General features: G+C 39.8%; 1 protein-coding gene across 1 annotated transcript in view; it reads left to right on the top strand.

The window, feature by feature from the left end:
* c1qtnf12 (C1q and TNF related 12) overlaps positions 1-14,364 on the top strand; it is a 49,694-nt gene that overhangs the window by 17,448 nt on the left and 17,882 nt on the right. The window contains exon 2 of the mRNA XM_088938398.1: positions 12,970-13,074. Within this exon, the coding sequence (XP_088794524.1) occupies positions 12,970-13,074 (105 nt within the window). The remainder of the gene's footprint in view (positions 1-12,969; positions 13,075-14,364) is intronic.

The following is a 14,364-nucleotide window of genomic DNA, read 5'->3' as shown; positions in this document are numbered from 1 at the left end:
TACACTAGACACCAGCTCCAAGGAGCAAGATGGAGAGGCAGCAGCTTGTGGTTGCTTGCTGGTGTTACATTGTTTGAACACAGTGTATGTGTGTGTTGGGGTGGGGGAGGGTCGAGGTGGACTTACTAAATGAAACTCCTCTGGGCGCAACACTAATCATTTAATTGCAACGGCGTGTGCTGACAATTCAGAGGGAACGCTGGAAGCATGCCTGCTTCCTTGGCACCCGCGGCACCGCTTCCCTGCAACAGCAGAGAGGACGGGCTTGACGTCACGCCCAGTAACCGCTGAGGTGGCCAGGGAGCTGGCAGGCACGTCGGGACTGTGTGGTACTCCTGGAGGGGGGTCACTAAATCTTAACCTACGAGCAATCACAGCATCCACTGAGCAAATGTGTTGGGAAATTGAGATGTTATGGCAAAAGGAGGTTTGGTTTAACCTGCTTGGCTGAGGACCTGGCCTTAGGATGGAGAAGGGAGAACCCCCCTCACCCCCCATCCAGAGTGGTGGGGAGGCTAAAGGTAGAGATGGAGTGGAGTAGAGATGCAGAAGGAGAGAGGCCTCTTCCCATTATTAATTCTTGATAGCTATGGTATTAATATATAAAATGCTGCTATTTATAGCCTTTTGGGAAGTGATGTCATAGAGAAGTAAAGGTGAAGGTCTTGGCTGCCATCATCCCCTCTCGAATGTTTCTTAAATATTTCATCAACCAACAAAAGGGCCACACCCTTTTCCCCGAGCTGATGGGTGGACGTCAGGCTCCTGCTGTGGACAAAAGGCTGTTATTCCTTGACGTGGCCCCAGTATTCCTGAAATGCCTAGAGACGAGCGCCATTCACATTACTGCCAGATCTCCTCAGTAAACGTTCTGGTCGGTCGTGTGACATATGAAACACTAACATCTTCTATCAACCGATCCGTGCGTATAACATCGGTTCCACGGGTGATATATCCCTGTATGTTTTACAGCTACATTTTTTTAAACGTTTTTTTCTTATACCTGGAATCACAGATGGCTGTTCCGTTTCACCCTCCTTTTAGAAGTGCTAGTCGTCACTGCGCATGGACTCTCATTCCTTCTTAAATACAACACTCTGTTACTTTCAATCACTTCTAGGGTCCATTTGTGGTTTTCATTTGTCTTGTGTGGTTTGCTGCATAAATTGCCCCCCTGGGAATGTACAGTATAAAGCATTTTGATTTGAATTGAAAATCCCATTTCATTTGTACAAAATGTAAGAGTGATTCAATTCATCGATATGGCGCTTTCCATCTTAAAGTGCATTAAATATAGGAGGTGAGGCACATTTACCACTGAAATGTAGCAGCCAGTAAACACCAGAAGCCTCACTTCATACAGCACTATCCTGTGTTGCTATAGCGCCCTGTGACTGTTGCTATGCAAACGATCAGATAGTGCTTAAGGACTTTAAAGGTATAGATGGCAATAGCACAGTAGCGAGTTGAACGAGTACAAACGGCTACAGTTCCTGGGAAGAATGTCTAACATAAGTATATAGAAATTAAAGTCTTAGCTCATTAAGGCTCCAGATTGCAGTCTGACTCGTGTTTCGACGAGACCTGTGTGCAAGACTCGAAAGAGAGCAAAACCAGTACTTGTGATCATCTCAGAGACGATTGAGGAAGAAAGCCGTCACTCTCCAGAAATGATATACAGTAAATTGCCTCAAAATATGCCCTCTGTATGAGAGACAATAATCCAGTAGAGCATATGGTAGCTTGCTTAGGACCCAACAGAACAGTAAAACGTATATTTGCACAAAGTTTCCTTAGTGGATATGTTTCACTTCTGCGGCTCATAGCAGTCATGTCATTTGGTTATCTCTTCTTACCACAGGATTTTAGGCAGCTTGTACATCAGCTAAAGCCATACATCGTGTATTTTGTACATGTTATTTCTTATCAAAGGTTATGTTGAAATGGGAAAACCCTGTCTGTCACAATGGTAAAGCTAGCTATTAGTGAAGGTGGGCAGATACCGTCATGAAGCCCGTGGACAGACCCAGGCTGAAATAAAGCAGTCATTCCCAGTAACTCTTAAAAGTTGAATTAAAAAAACCATCAGCGACCTGTTAAAGTATAACAGGTATCACACTGCACCGCATTGATATAGTTTGCATCCTACTGAGGGCACGCTGTGGGATAAGAGTTATCAAAAAAAGCTCAATTTATAATAAAAAACAAAGTCACTGGAAAACAACTACTTTTATCTCAAACCACAGTATACCATGTTTTTCCTGTTAGTAATAATTGAAATACCTAACAGAAAACATGCGGTAGTAATTTTATTATTAACATTATTATAAATAACTATACTACTACCACTACTACTAATAAACCGAGATTGCTGAAGTGATCCCCAGGAGTTGATCCCTACTTATTTGGGGCGGATCTGCGCCTGTGGCTGGAAGGTTGCCGGTTCGTATCCCACAGCCGGCAGAGGAATCCTACTCTGTTGGGCCCCTGAGCAAGGCCCTTAACCCCAACTGCTCCAGGGGCGCCGTATAAATGGCTGACCCTGCGCTCTGACCCCAAGCTTCTCTCCCTGTCTGTGTGTCTCAGGCACGTAAGGTAAGAGGTTGAAAATACCACTCCTAGACGTCAGTTCAGTTTCGTGCTCAGCTTTGAAGGGCACCAGGGGTCTCAAACTGAAAATGAAATGAAAGGGATCAGAAGAACACAAAATCCAAATGATCAAGGAAAGAGATCTGGTGTAGATGCATCAGGAGCTACAAATGCCTGGTCTGTATAACCCTGGCTGACTCACAAGCTTGTGGGCCGTAACTGCTTAAATGTACACCTTTTGTTACTTATTGATAGACAGTTTTAGCCAAAAGCAATAAATGTATTTTCTTTGTAAACGGTCAGAAAAAAAAATGACACGTGACAAGTACTTGGCTGGGTGTGTGTACAGTATAAATGCACTCAGCTGCTGCTGACTGGTGTTGCTTTTTAAGATAAAATGATATTGCCAGACAACCATGACTGGATGAAAACTGAATGAATGAGAGAGAGGGGCACTTAAAATGTAGTTCTCCACTGATTTTTTTCTAAAAAGCTACTTAAGTAGCAAAATGAATGATCAATGCTGTGGATATTCGTTTTTTAGACTTTTATTTAAAAAAATGTTTCATATTACCTTTAAACCCCTTTAAGTAGTTGAGCCCATCTCTAATTTAAGGCAGAGTAAATACTGACTTAAATTCATCACCATTTCATGCTTTATGTGTGTGCTTTGATGCCTTTGATGACCTCACAGCAGGACAGACATTTAAGATGAGCAGTGACCTCAGTGAGGCACATGTCTAAACAGGTTAGAGGACAATGTAGAGAAGGCCCATGCTCTGTGGTCATATTATTGGTCATGCCTGTAGTTCTTTATGGATAAAGAAGTGTCATGTGAACTTGAATATTTAATCAAACACTTCTAGCAAAGCAATGCAATAGGAGATGCTCTTCATAAAAATGTGATGGACATTATTTGACGTGCTGCCATACAGTGTGTGTTTGACTTCAGGAGAAATCTCCCAGGGTTGCAGGTTGCTGTGTAATCCATGAGTCTGGAGTTTTGGCAGGTACCACAGTGTTTGTGTTGCAAAGTCTCTCTCTCTCTCTCTGCTTCTTTCAAACATATAGCAAGCAGACTGGAAAGTAAGATAAAGCCTGGAGACAGAACTTGTCACCTGCTGATAAACCTCCATCCATTATCAGGAAGAATTATTATGGCTTGTGGCAACCCAGAGCCTATCCCAGAATTCCACTATTTATAAACCAAACTAAGTTTCTAGGTAAGCATATTGAACTATAATACATCTGAGTAATAATTATAAAGTTTTATAGGAGTTTTTGACTTGACTTTTGAATTATGATGCCCGACAAAATGTTAGCTTGCATAAGAGGCAATAATATAATTTTCAGTCAGTTCTGATTGGTGGAAGAACCCACTGAGAATGAGTTATTTAAATCCGTATTAAGTTGAATAAAGCCATTTTCAAATTCTGGAAGAGAGCTGTGAATAACAAAATCCAAAAGAGTAGAATGAGTTAAAACATACAATTTCACTTCCTTTTAAACTAGGAAATAAAAGTAATTTGACTAATTTTCAAATATATGAGCAACATGATTTTTTATGAAGGCAGACACTTGGAGATCAGTACCTATCACTGTGGGCTAATTCACAGGCTCTATTCTCTATCTTCTGAAAAATGTTTTAAAAACTTAAAGTAATAAAACAAAAATAAATTTTAGTCATTTAATATTCGTTTAATCCTGACCAATATCTGTAAAGTAATTTAAATTGCACTTGTATTTACCTCAGTAATAACAAAATTGCATTTTACTTTTCTTAGGGATTTAATAGAAAGGTTTTCTTTTTTGAACCTTTCAGTGCAGTGCACACACATGAAATACATGGAGTTTCCAATATCACTGTATTCAGAAATAAAACTCTTGATGTGAAGAAGCAAGTATTTTATTTAAATGGCTAAGTAGGCGGTCTGTTGCCTGCCAGATCTAAATGAACTCCATTTCTGAGAGCTTGATTTCCTGGGATGTGATTATCTCCACTTTCTATCTTAACCACAGCCTTTCGATGTTCAGGCAGGGCTCGGGTAGGATTCAAGACATTTTTGTGGTTGTTGGAGTTAAGCTCCGACCATGAACATGACTTTTCAGTGAGTTAGCGAAGGGTGTGGAGCTGTAAAAAATATATAGAATTGGGAAATTTCTCGTTATTAAATCTCTTTAATGCAGAAATAACCCTTAATTAGTAGTAATAATGACTATTAACATTCTTCCTGATTGCTATTATTACTTGATGTGTGATTAACCATTGCAGTGACTGAAGTTTGAAACTCAAGAGCTCTCCTGAATATCTATTATACCACCATATTCTTCTACTGTAGATACAGGGTGCAACAAGCATTCTTAATGAGGTACATTATAAAGAAGTCTTTCAAGGTGATTTTAAGAAGTTTAAGGTGATTGCTGATAAAAGGTAGTACACCTTTCTTTGTAGAATCACGCCTTTGCACGCCCTGGGCACCAATCACAACAACTCATTTAGTATTAAAATGCCACTGATTCTGCAGATCTTTATGTGAAGAGGATACTCCCGATTTTGCCACACACTGCACCAGCCTCAGTGGATGGGTGTCTCAATTGTTGCCCAAATCCTTATTTTACTAGTACAGCTGGCAACATAACCCAATAAGTGGGCTAACTACAAGACGCTGGTCTAAAATGGTTATGGGCGTGTCCACTTGTAGAGCACTTACAGAGGTTAGTCGGTTTTGGGGCTGCCCTACCACACTTGAACAGGATTCTGGGGGCAGCCGCTGAGACAAATGTCAGCCCAGTTTACCGCTCCTCTTGATATAGGGTAGCCCTACTTCCTGGATGGGCCGCTTGCATTGTTTATGATCAGTCAAGGGTGTTTTTCAACATTGGAGTTGAAATTACACTTCAAGTTAGTTTTAGTTAAAGTTGTCCTGGGCTGGAATGAACCAGGGTCCGTGGGTGATTGACATACATTTTTCTGTACACTTCACTCACAAGCACAAACTTTACAGGTAATGGGGACTGCCCACCTGGATGATAAGACGTCAACCAGAGTATGCCAGTACACTCACTACACAGCAGCTATCAGTGGGGAGGAGAGCAGAGTGATGAAGCCAGTTCAGAGAGGGGGATTATTAGGAGGCCATGATTGGTAAAGGCCAGGGGGGAATTTGACCAGGACACTGTTGTAACACCCCTACTCTTTTCAAGAAATGCCCTGGAATTTTTAATGGCCACAGAAAGTCAGAAATTCATTCTAAGGACATTACTTTTTTACAGTATAGTGTCCCCATCATTATACTGGGCCATTAGAACCCACACAGACCTCGGGGTGAGTGTCCCCTACTAATATCTCTTCCAGCAGCAACCTTAGCTTTTCCAGGGGGTCAGGTACTGACCAGGCTCACACCTGCTGAGCTTCAGTGGGCTGCCAGCTGTGTGTTGGAGGGTGATATACTGTAGCTGCTGGCCATTTTATAAATTCTTATTCTTAGGATCTCTGTTATGCATGTTGCTGCAGTTGCTTTAAGATAGTGCTTTTCACAACAAGTTTGGTCTTTCACCACCAATGTATTTAATACATTTTCAAAGAGCATTAAACATGTATTCAAATAAGTGAAGTCTTGCACCGTGAGCTTAAGTTTATGACTTGAAGTGAAGTTTATGGCAGCTCCAAGGGAATAGAACTACAGTACAAGCAACTTTAACAAAGTATTTCAGACTTGTTTTAATGTGCCAGACAGCTACAAATGAGAGACTTTGTAAACATTTAGAACATTTTTATGGATGAAGATTACTGATGTTTTCCCAGATTCTTTTTAGAGTGCAGTGTGCTTATGCCAGGCTGTTTACACAGCAACATGGAAGAAATTGGACGACACGTGAGCACATGTTTAAGAGATCTAAGCTCTCAACACTTAGTTTTAAAGAGATTTATACACAATACCTCATTAACTTTCTTGGGTCACTGAGCAAGCTTGTGCTTTGTACTTAGTATTGTGATGTTCCACTGAACTTTTAAAATGAAGCAATGGCTTCAGTTTCAGCCACTGTCTTGATCGTAGTGGACAGATCCTCCATTTAGCCTTGTGCACAAAGTTATGCAGATGTACTGTATCCACAACAAATTGTTTTTTTTAAATGCCTGTACTAGTTTTTTCAATAGATTGGGCCTTGTTTGCCTTTTTCTGTGTTTTTTTGTGCTGGTATTTTCAGAAGGGTGACAGCATCTGACCATGTAGACCAGGACTTCATGACTCCAGTGTCTGCTTTTTTTCCCCCCCCCCACCTGAGCTCATGATAATTTCAGTGAACCCCAAATTTACTGAAATGTACCTTACCAATTGTTTTCAGTTCTGAAAATGTCAGATTTTTTTTATACGTAAAAGTAACTTGACAACAGTGGTGAATAAGTGGAAAACCATTATAAAAAGTCTAATACAAAATTAGTGAGATTAAGCAACTGTGTGCAACTTTTTGATTTTAGTTACTCTATTTAGCATAGCACACAAAGGTAGTGTATGGATCTGCAACAGATTCTGTGTTTTGAAAGAACATCAACATCTGGTGATGTTCAGTGTTTTCCTCAGTAGACGTGTTTGATGAGTTTTCTGTATTTCTGTTCTGATATATCCTGGAGGATCACAGCCAAATAGCAGGCTTTACGGTCATCAAATCCAGGAGTAGGAAGAACATTACTGATGGAAAACAGAAGTTACAATTCGAGATATTTGAGATAAAATTCTCCTGGAATAAATTGCTCTATTACGGGAGATGTGTGACACTGTAATAGCTACAGTATTATTCCCTTATATGGAATGCAAAGTTGATTAGAGCAGGTTAACGCAACTGTCAGCAGACCTAATCTGGGAAAAAAGAGGGCTGTTTTAAAGACGGTGCATTTACAGTATGTAAGAAAGTCCTTTACAAAAACTCTCACAGTGGCATTAAAAAAAACATGATCCTGGAGAGATGTCAAGCAATGCACAGTGCACAGAATAAGCCAGTTGCTTCCCGAAATAGAGAGAAGGTACATAGTGTAACCAGTTCTGATGTCTGGCACCATTTAATAGTATCTTTAGGCAAGATTTTCCAACAACAGTTGTAAGCAGAAAGTGTGACTCATTGGATTATGTTATGTAATTATAGTGCTTTGCATTCAGGACAAGTGGGCGCGTGACTTAAATTTTGAAATTGCTGGTGAGCTTTTCGATTAGCACTTTTGTAAAAGCCCCAGTGTGTTAAAAATCCTGGAAACGAGCAGTTCATTTTGTTTCAGGATGAATGCTTAAGAAATGCTGTAAGCTGCAAGCAGTGTTTAGTTTAGTATCATTTACTGTTCCCCGTGATCGAAAGTATTGCTGTAATCTGTTTTTGTATTTGAGGTAAAATCTACATAAAACCTCACTGCACAACTACCATCCAAGAGCTCCCAGTTGAGTGTCTACTAAAATAGCAGGCTTTGGGGGGGAGACAACGTGACGCAGCAAATAGAATTCCTGTTTTTTTTCTTCTGTTGTGACTCGGAGAAGCAGAAACAGCCAAACTAAACCCAGCAGTTGCTGCTTGACACACCTCCCGCATTCTGTGCTGCTGTGTTGCATTGAGATCCGTTCAACAACAATGCAATTCTAAGCACGATGCATCACTGCCATACACTATACAAGGGATGTAACAACTGGAGTCACAAACTACTTTGTGGGGAGCGTTCTGGCACACTATGGCTGCCGTCGCATCATCCAGGTGGGGCTGCACACTGGTGGTGGTGGAGGGGATCCCCATTACCTGTAAAGCTCTTTGAGTTGAGTGTCCAGAATAGCGCTATATAAGTGTAAGCAGTTATTATTATTATTACTTATTGTTTGTTCACTACACTCTTTCACCTGAGAAATTACAATAAATAGTGCAGATTCATATTCTTTTAGCAATGCAGTAGTTTGGCTGTTTGGTTTGGGTTCAGCAACAAAGGCCAGGGAAGATTTTTTTAATGATCACCCTATAAAGAATACCTAAAAGGCTACAGAGAACATGTGAACGTATAATTTTTAGAAGTGATCCCCATAGCCACTAGGATCCAACCCTTCTCTCACTTGTGTCCTCAGTCACCTGACCTGCCATTTTTCTGTTAAGATAGACAAGATATCTCCTTACCTGATGCTAGTACTAGAAACTTTCTTCCCCTCAAATAAAAAAAACACTTATGCTAAAATAAATGCTTACATAACAAAGCAAAATAGTTACACCACTTTTTTCATAATATTATTAATCATTATTTCTCCACACCTCAGGTGTGACGTTATCATATAGTATGTCAATTAGAGAATGTGTACAGAATATTGTATTTGCTTAAATCTCATTTAGTAAAATCATAAGCAGAAGTCAGGGAAATGTAGGCAGAGGAAATTGAGTCTTCCAAGCTTGATGGGAGTGTGAGCATTTTTTTACAGGACATCAAGCATGAACATATAGCCTGAACCAGTACCACATTTCCAATCACAATGCAGGATACATGGAAAATACTGGTGAAGCTCTGGATTTAGTCCTGTAAAATTCAATGAAGTTCTTTTAGCAAAGTCACAGCAGAGTAAATAACTAACTGCATCTCGCCTTGTTGCACTGGACATGTCACAGGATATGAAGTCATTGATTGATGGAGAGACTATGTGCAGAGCAAAAGGTAAAAGAATTTGGTGATGACAGCTTGGCACAAAGTTTTGAAAGTAACTTTTTCAATGGTCAGCTTCATGGCAAGTTTCAGATCTGCTTGAAAACGTGGAAGAGAAGCATGTTGCCTGTATTTTTCTTTGGCACTATATGAGAGCACAGATGTGTATGATGTAATTCACCTATATGTGGACAACGGATTTGTGCTTCATTTGAGTTGTGCAAAAGTTGTGGACAAGTAATTTTATGGTGTGCAAATAACCTGAAGTTAGCATCTTACATGGAGCAATGAAGGGTTTGAAGTGGTTACCTAATATGGAGGTATTGGCATTTCTTGTTGGCTCTTATGGTAGAGCTCCTGCTATGCATGGAACAAAGGCTGGCCTGCAGGGTGTATTAGAGCAGAGTGAAGTGGACTGTTCAGGAAGGTACGGCAGTGTGCATCAGGAGTTGCTGGGTGGAACCTGCAGTTACAGAGCAGGGTCCAACCTGTGTTGGACCATGCTGCTCATCTGAATGGGATCCGAAGCCATCCTGTACTTGCGAAAACTTTGGATTTCGTTACAAGTGGGGAACCAGTCTGTGAACTGCAACAGAGGATGTCTGAGCTCAGGGTCACTAGTCTACCTGCAGAACTGCTGCCAGGGAGTTTCAGTGTAGGGTTTCAGGATTAGTTTACAACCTGGCCTGATGCTTTAAATCATCCACTTAAACAACTGCTGTCAATGAGCAGCCCTTTGCAGCTGGCTGCAACTGTGTATACTGCTGGCTGATCCTTTCTTTGTGTCAGAAAAGTGCAAAAGATCGCATCACTGAGTTCAGTTTCCAAACCCGGGAAAGCAGGCACCAAAACTGAGCTCAATGTATAGGAGTGCTTGCATTTTGCGAAAGCTGCAGCTCAAGACTTCATCGTTTAAGTCAAAAGTCACTGACAGATAACACCTTCCCTCTTATGCAAGTTAGATTCACTAAAGGTTCTGTAGAGCGGACCTTTGACTGGCAGGCGACTAACATCTGTGATGTTAGTTAGAGGGTTTTTCGGGTTTATTGTCTTTAATAATCCCCTTGGCTGCTGTGTACTGAAAATATTAGTGAAAATGCACATTCCTTTTGTTGTGGTTTTACATTTTAATTCTATACTTTATACAGTTTTTGTTTTTTACAAGAAGCTTACTCTGAATGAAATAAATAAATATGGTGGTCACTGTAGGCATTTTAATATGTATTCAAATATTGTACCTTATAGCTGCCAAATCCTGCAATATAGATTTGCAAGGATGTAAAGTTTAGAGTTTAAAGTTAACTACATTGCTGCTTATCTGCTAATTACACACTTTGTAGCAATGAGAATACTGATGGAAATGATTAAAGCAACATAATAGTGTGATTGTGCAATAATTACTCATTATGTGGCTTCATGGGAGGCTATAGTCCAAGGCTGGTGGACTGAATCACAGGTCGTGAAATGTGCCTCCCTAATTATAATATGTACTCTTTTCCTGTATAGACAACTCTCAGACAAGGAGGGGAACTGAGTGGCTGATAGGATATACAGTACACTTTAATGAATATGTCCCTAATTCACCTTCTATTATAAACGTCCCACTTTTTGCATGGCTAGATAATGACATCTTTGTAATTTGAGGGGTCTTAAGTTAGAGATGTGCACTTCACCAAACCCAACATTGTTAAGATGGTTTTAATTAAAAATGAACTATTAATTTAACCATTAATGTTACTGTAGGTCTTGGGTGAAATACAGTTTCACCTTTTCACATCTCCATTCTTCCTAATAAATCATTTTCTACTTGATTTTCTCAAAGATGTCTTTTCTAGTAGATAAAAGTCACAAGGCTTCATATGGCCAGTATTATTTGATAGAGTCTATGGAAAAACATGAACCAAAGGGCACAAGCAGAAACAAGCTACTGTATATCACCCTGCAACTCACCACTGGCAGCCCCCTGAAGCTAAGCAGTTTCTAGAAAAGCACTATACAAGTGCAAGGAAATAATAATATTACCACTAGGAGGTGCATATAAAACTCATTATAGAACACTAGGTATTTTTTTAAACAAAGGGTTGAGGAAGTCTGGAAACATGGCTGGGCAGCGTGTTCCAAAGTCAATGCCCTGGCTTCATTCAAGAAATGGAACAGACCCTCAGATCACTTCATTACTAGCAAACAATCTACTGTAGATGGAACATAAGATTATGGAAAGAACATTCTTCTTAATGATACCTTTGTTCTTAACTGTGTTTGTTTTCAACAATTAATATACTGACTGCCAGAGGAGGAAATGATTTTGCATGAAGGAGATAATGCAAGTAAAGAAAATTCAGCAGATTATCAAATATCTGAAACCACCATTGGTATACAAGCAACAATTATACTGTATATGTTGCACATTAGAGAGAAACATTGTCAACGTTATTTTAACTATAGGCCCATTACATTGTTCAACACAGATGACAAACTATAATCAAAATTCCAGGTGAAAAAAACTGAAGATGTTCTAAGCCAGGCTTTTCTATTCAGATCTGGTTGGATTTGTAGAAATCTGGCTCTGGCCTGGGGTCATTGCTCCTGACTAAGCTTGAGAGAATTCTGAACAGACACCTGCTGTTGTATGCGACACCTCAGAAATAGCTGAAAGACAGGATAACATCAGGAATAGCCGCTGGACCATAAGAGAAATGGAGACTCTTAAACCCCCATTCGTGGTAATAACATGGCTGGACTCGGACTATAAAACCCTCTGTAACACTGTTGCAATTCAGGGCACTGTGGGAAATACACCTTGTGTGTCTCTCCTTCACTGTTCTCTGGAAATGTCCATTTTCGTTACAATTAAACTAATCTCAGATCTTCACTGGACTGCACTGCGACTCTTTGCATCCCTTGTTATAGGAGGTATCTCGATGGATAATTTAATTCGATTTTTTACATCATTCATAGTTGATACAGATAATACAGAGCCTTGGTTGCATTTCCTTTGAAGAGGGAAAAGGCCTCTGATGGAGCTTCTGGCAACAACATTTTGGATTAGTACAGAGACTGTGGGATTTCAGGAGGCACTACGAGAACATGAGCTGTTGCTGATGATGTCTTATTGCTGTCAACTACTATAATCCCTAAACAGCTGCTGCCTATGGTCTCTCCTCTTTTCACAGATTCCATGGGATACGATTAACTGGGTGAAATCAGAAACCATGAATTTAATGCATATTTTAGATAATGGCATAAAGTTTTATGGCTCATATTTGGCGTGATTTATCAGGGCATTATGCTCACTCTACAGTTGAAATATATACAAGCACGTTACACGAATAAACCTCTTTGTTCTTATTCAAAAAGTACCCTACACAACTGGATGAAAGAGGCCTGTCTTTTCTGCATAAAATAATGTTATAAAAACAATCATCCTCCTCTCCCAGCAATTGAAAAACATTATGTATGTGCCAGTATATTAGCCATCAAATTGTCTTAGCCTAACTGCGTTGACTGTCTTCCATACTGTATATGTACATAAGTATTAGAAAAAGTGAACTTTAAAAGTATGGCAAATATGGAAAAACAAGCTACAAAGAGAAACCTAACCGACAAGCAAGATAATTGAAATTTAGAAAGTTGTAAGCATGAGTGGTAAATACCTAATTCACAGCTGCTGGCTTGTGCATTGACCTTTTCAAATACCGCAGTGATTGTTTTTATCTGCGTAGCTTCCCGAGATTCATCGTGTGGACCCTCATGGATCATGGATGGATTTTGTAAAGCGTCCTGTGGACAACTTCCCAGGGAAGTGCAGAAAGAGAAAGAGGCCTCTAGTAAGTCCAGTCTTCTTTTCTTTCAGGCAGAAATGTGATGGGGATTTAGCCATTTTTTTCCAGCCTGTTCAGGACTTTAACTGGGCTCGCCCGTCCGTGTGGGTGCAGAACAGCAGAAGAGTTTCTTTTTCGGCTTTCATAATTCCTAAGACTTTAGAAACTGATATTCAGAAATTGACAGGAGGCTGTTGGATCCTACACATTTGGTTGTAATATCTGTTGAAAAAGATCTCAAGAGATATATATTAGTTTTGGCAACAGAATAGATCATCTAGATGGCCATGACAACATTTTTAAGGAAGTGCTTCCTCTTTTCAGTTCTAAATGCACCTGTATTTAATTCCGTGTGTCCTAGGGTTCTCTTCATTGATCTGCTTGAAGTTGTCCTTCAGGCTGACTTAGCCTATGTGTACTTGCAAAAAACTTGCAAAAATGCAGAAAGTATTAGTGATTTTGCCACATTATACTTGTTACATCTGTGATCATGTATTTTGGATGATACTGTATAGCATTCCACAGGAGAAATGTTCCTACAAAATGCAAATTATGGAATTCATTCTAAAATTTAGGAAGGGTCATGAAAATGCTGAGGGTCAACTACATGTGATAGTATTCCTTGCTCTCAGAAACTGAATTTCCATGAGGATTTGTGTTATGGATGTGCCGAAGCGGACCCACCTTAATTCCACTCTGTACATGACTGTCTCTATGAAAGCAAGGCTTTAAGATCGTGTTTCTGAACAGCAGACAGTTGTACCTGAGTGCTCTGCACTGATATAAATCTACCTACTAAGATTCAGACCTGAACTGTACAGTACCTGTACCTCTATTTAAAAATGAATGTACAAGCATCTGACAGAAATATTGAAGGAGTCTGTAGGAATATTAAAGGTATTGGAGCTGCCAAAACTTACTGCCAGAGCAGTTGCAAAGAATAGGATTCAAAAATGATAAATGACTGTTTGTTTTCATATCTTATTTTCCCCCAAAACTGTTATTGCAGCCATTTAAACCACACAATTGCAGTGTGAGCCTCTGAATTGTCTGAGTATATATATTCATCCAAAGCAACTTGTACTCTGTTATACAGCTGGGTATTTTACTATAATAAGTTGTTCTTTTACTGAAATGATTTAGGCCACACAGTTTGGTCAAGGGTACAGCAGCAGATTTTAAAGACACCTTCAGATTATACTATGAGATTATGCAATGACTTTACAGGTTCTTAGCCCAGAATGGTTTTCATAATGGTATTACAGTCTTCATCATTAATCATTTATAGGACCTACA

This window comes from Atractosteus spatula, chromosome 20 (assembly GCF_055471065.1).
Source record: "Atractosteus spatula isolate fAtrSpa1 chromosome 20, fAtrSpa1.hap1, whole genome shotgun sequence".
Classification (NCBI taxonomy): domain Eukaryota; kingdom Metazoa; phylum Chordata; class Actinopteri; order Semionotiformes; family Lepisosteidae; genus Atractosteus; species Atractosteus spatula.
Note: the sequence above shows the minus strand (reverse complement) of the source record. Positions and strands in the feature narration are given on the sequence as shown.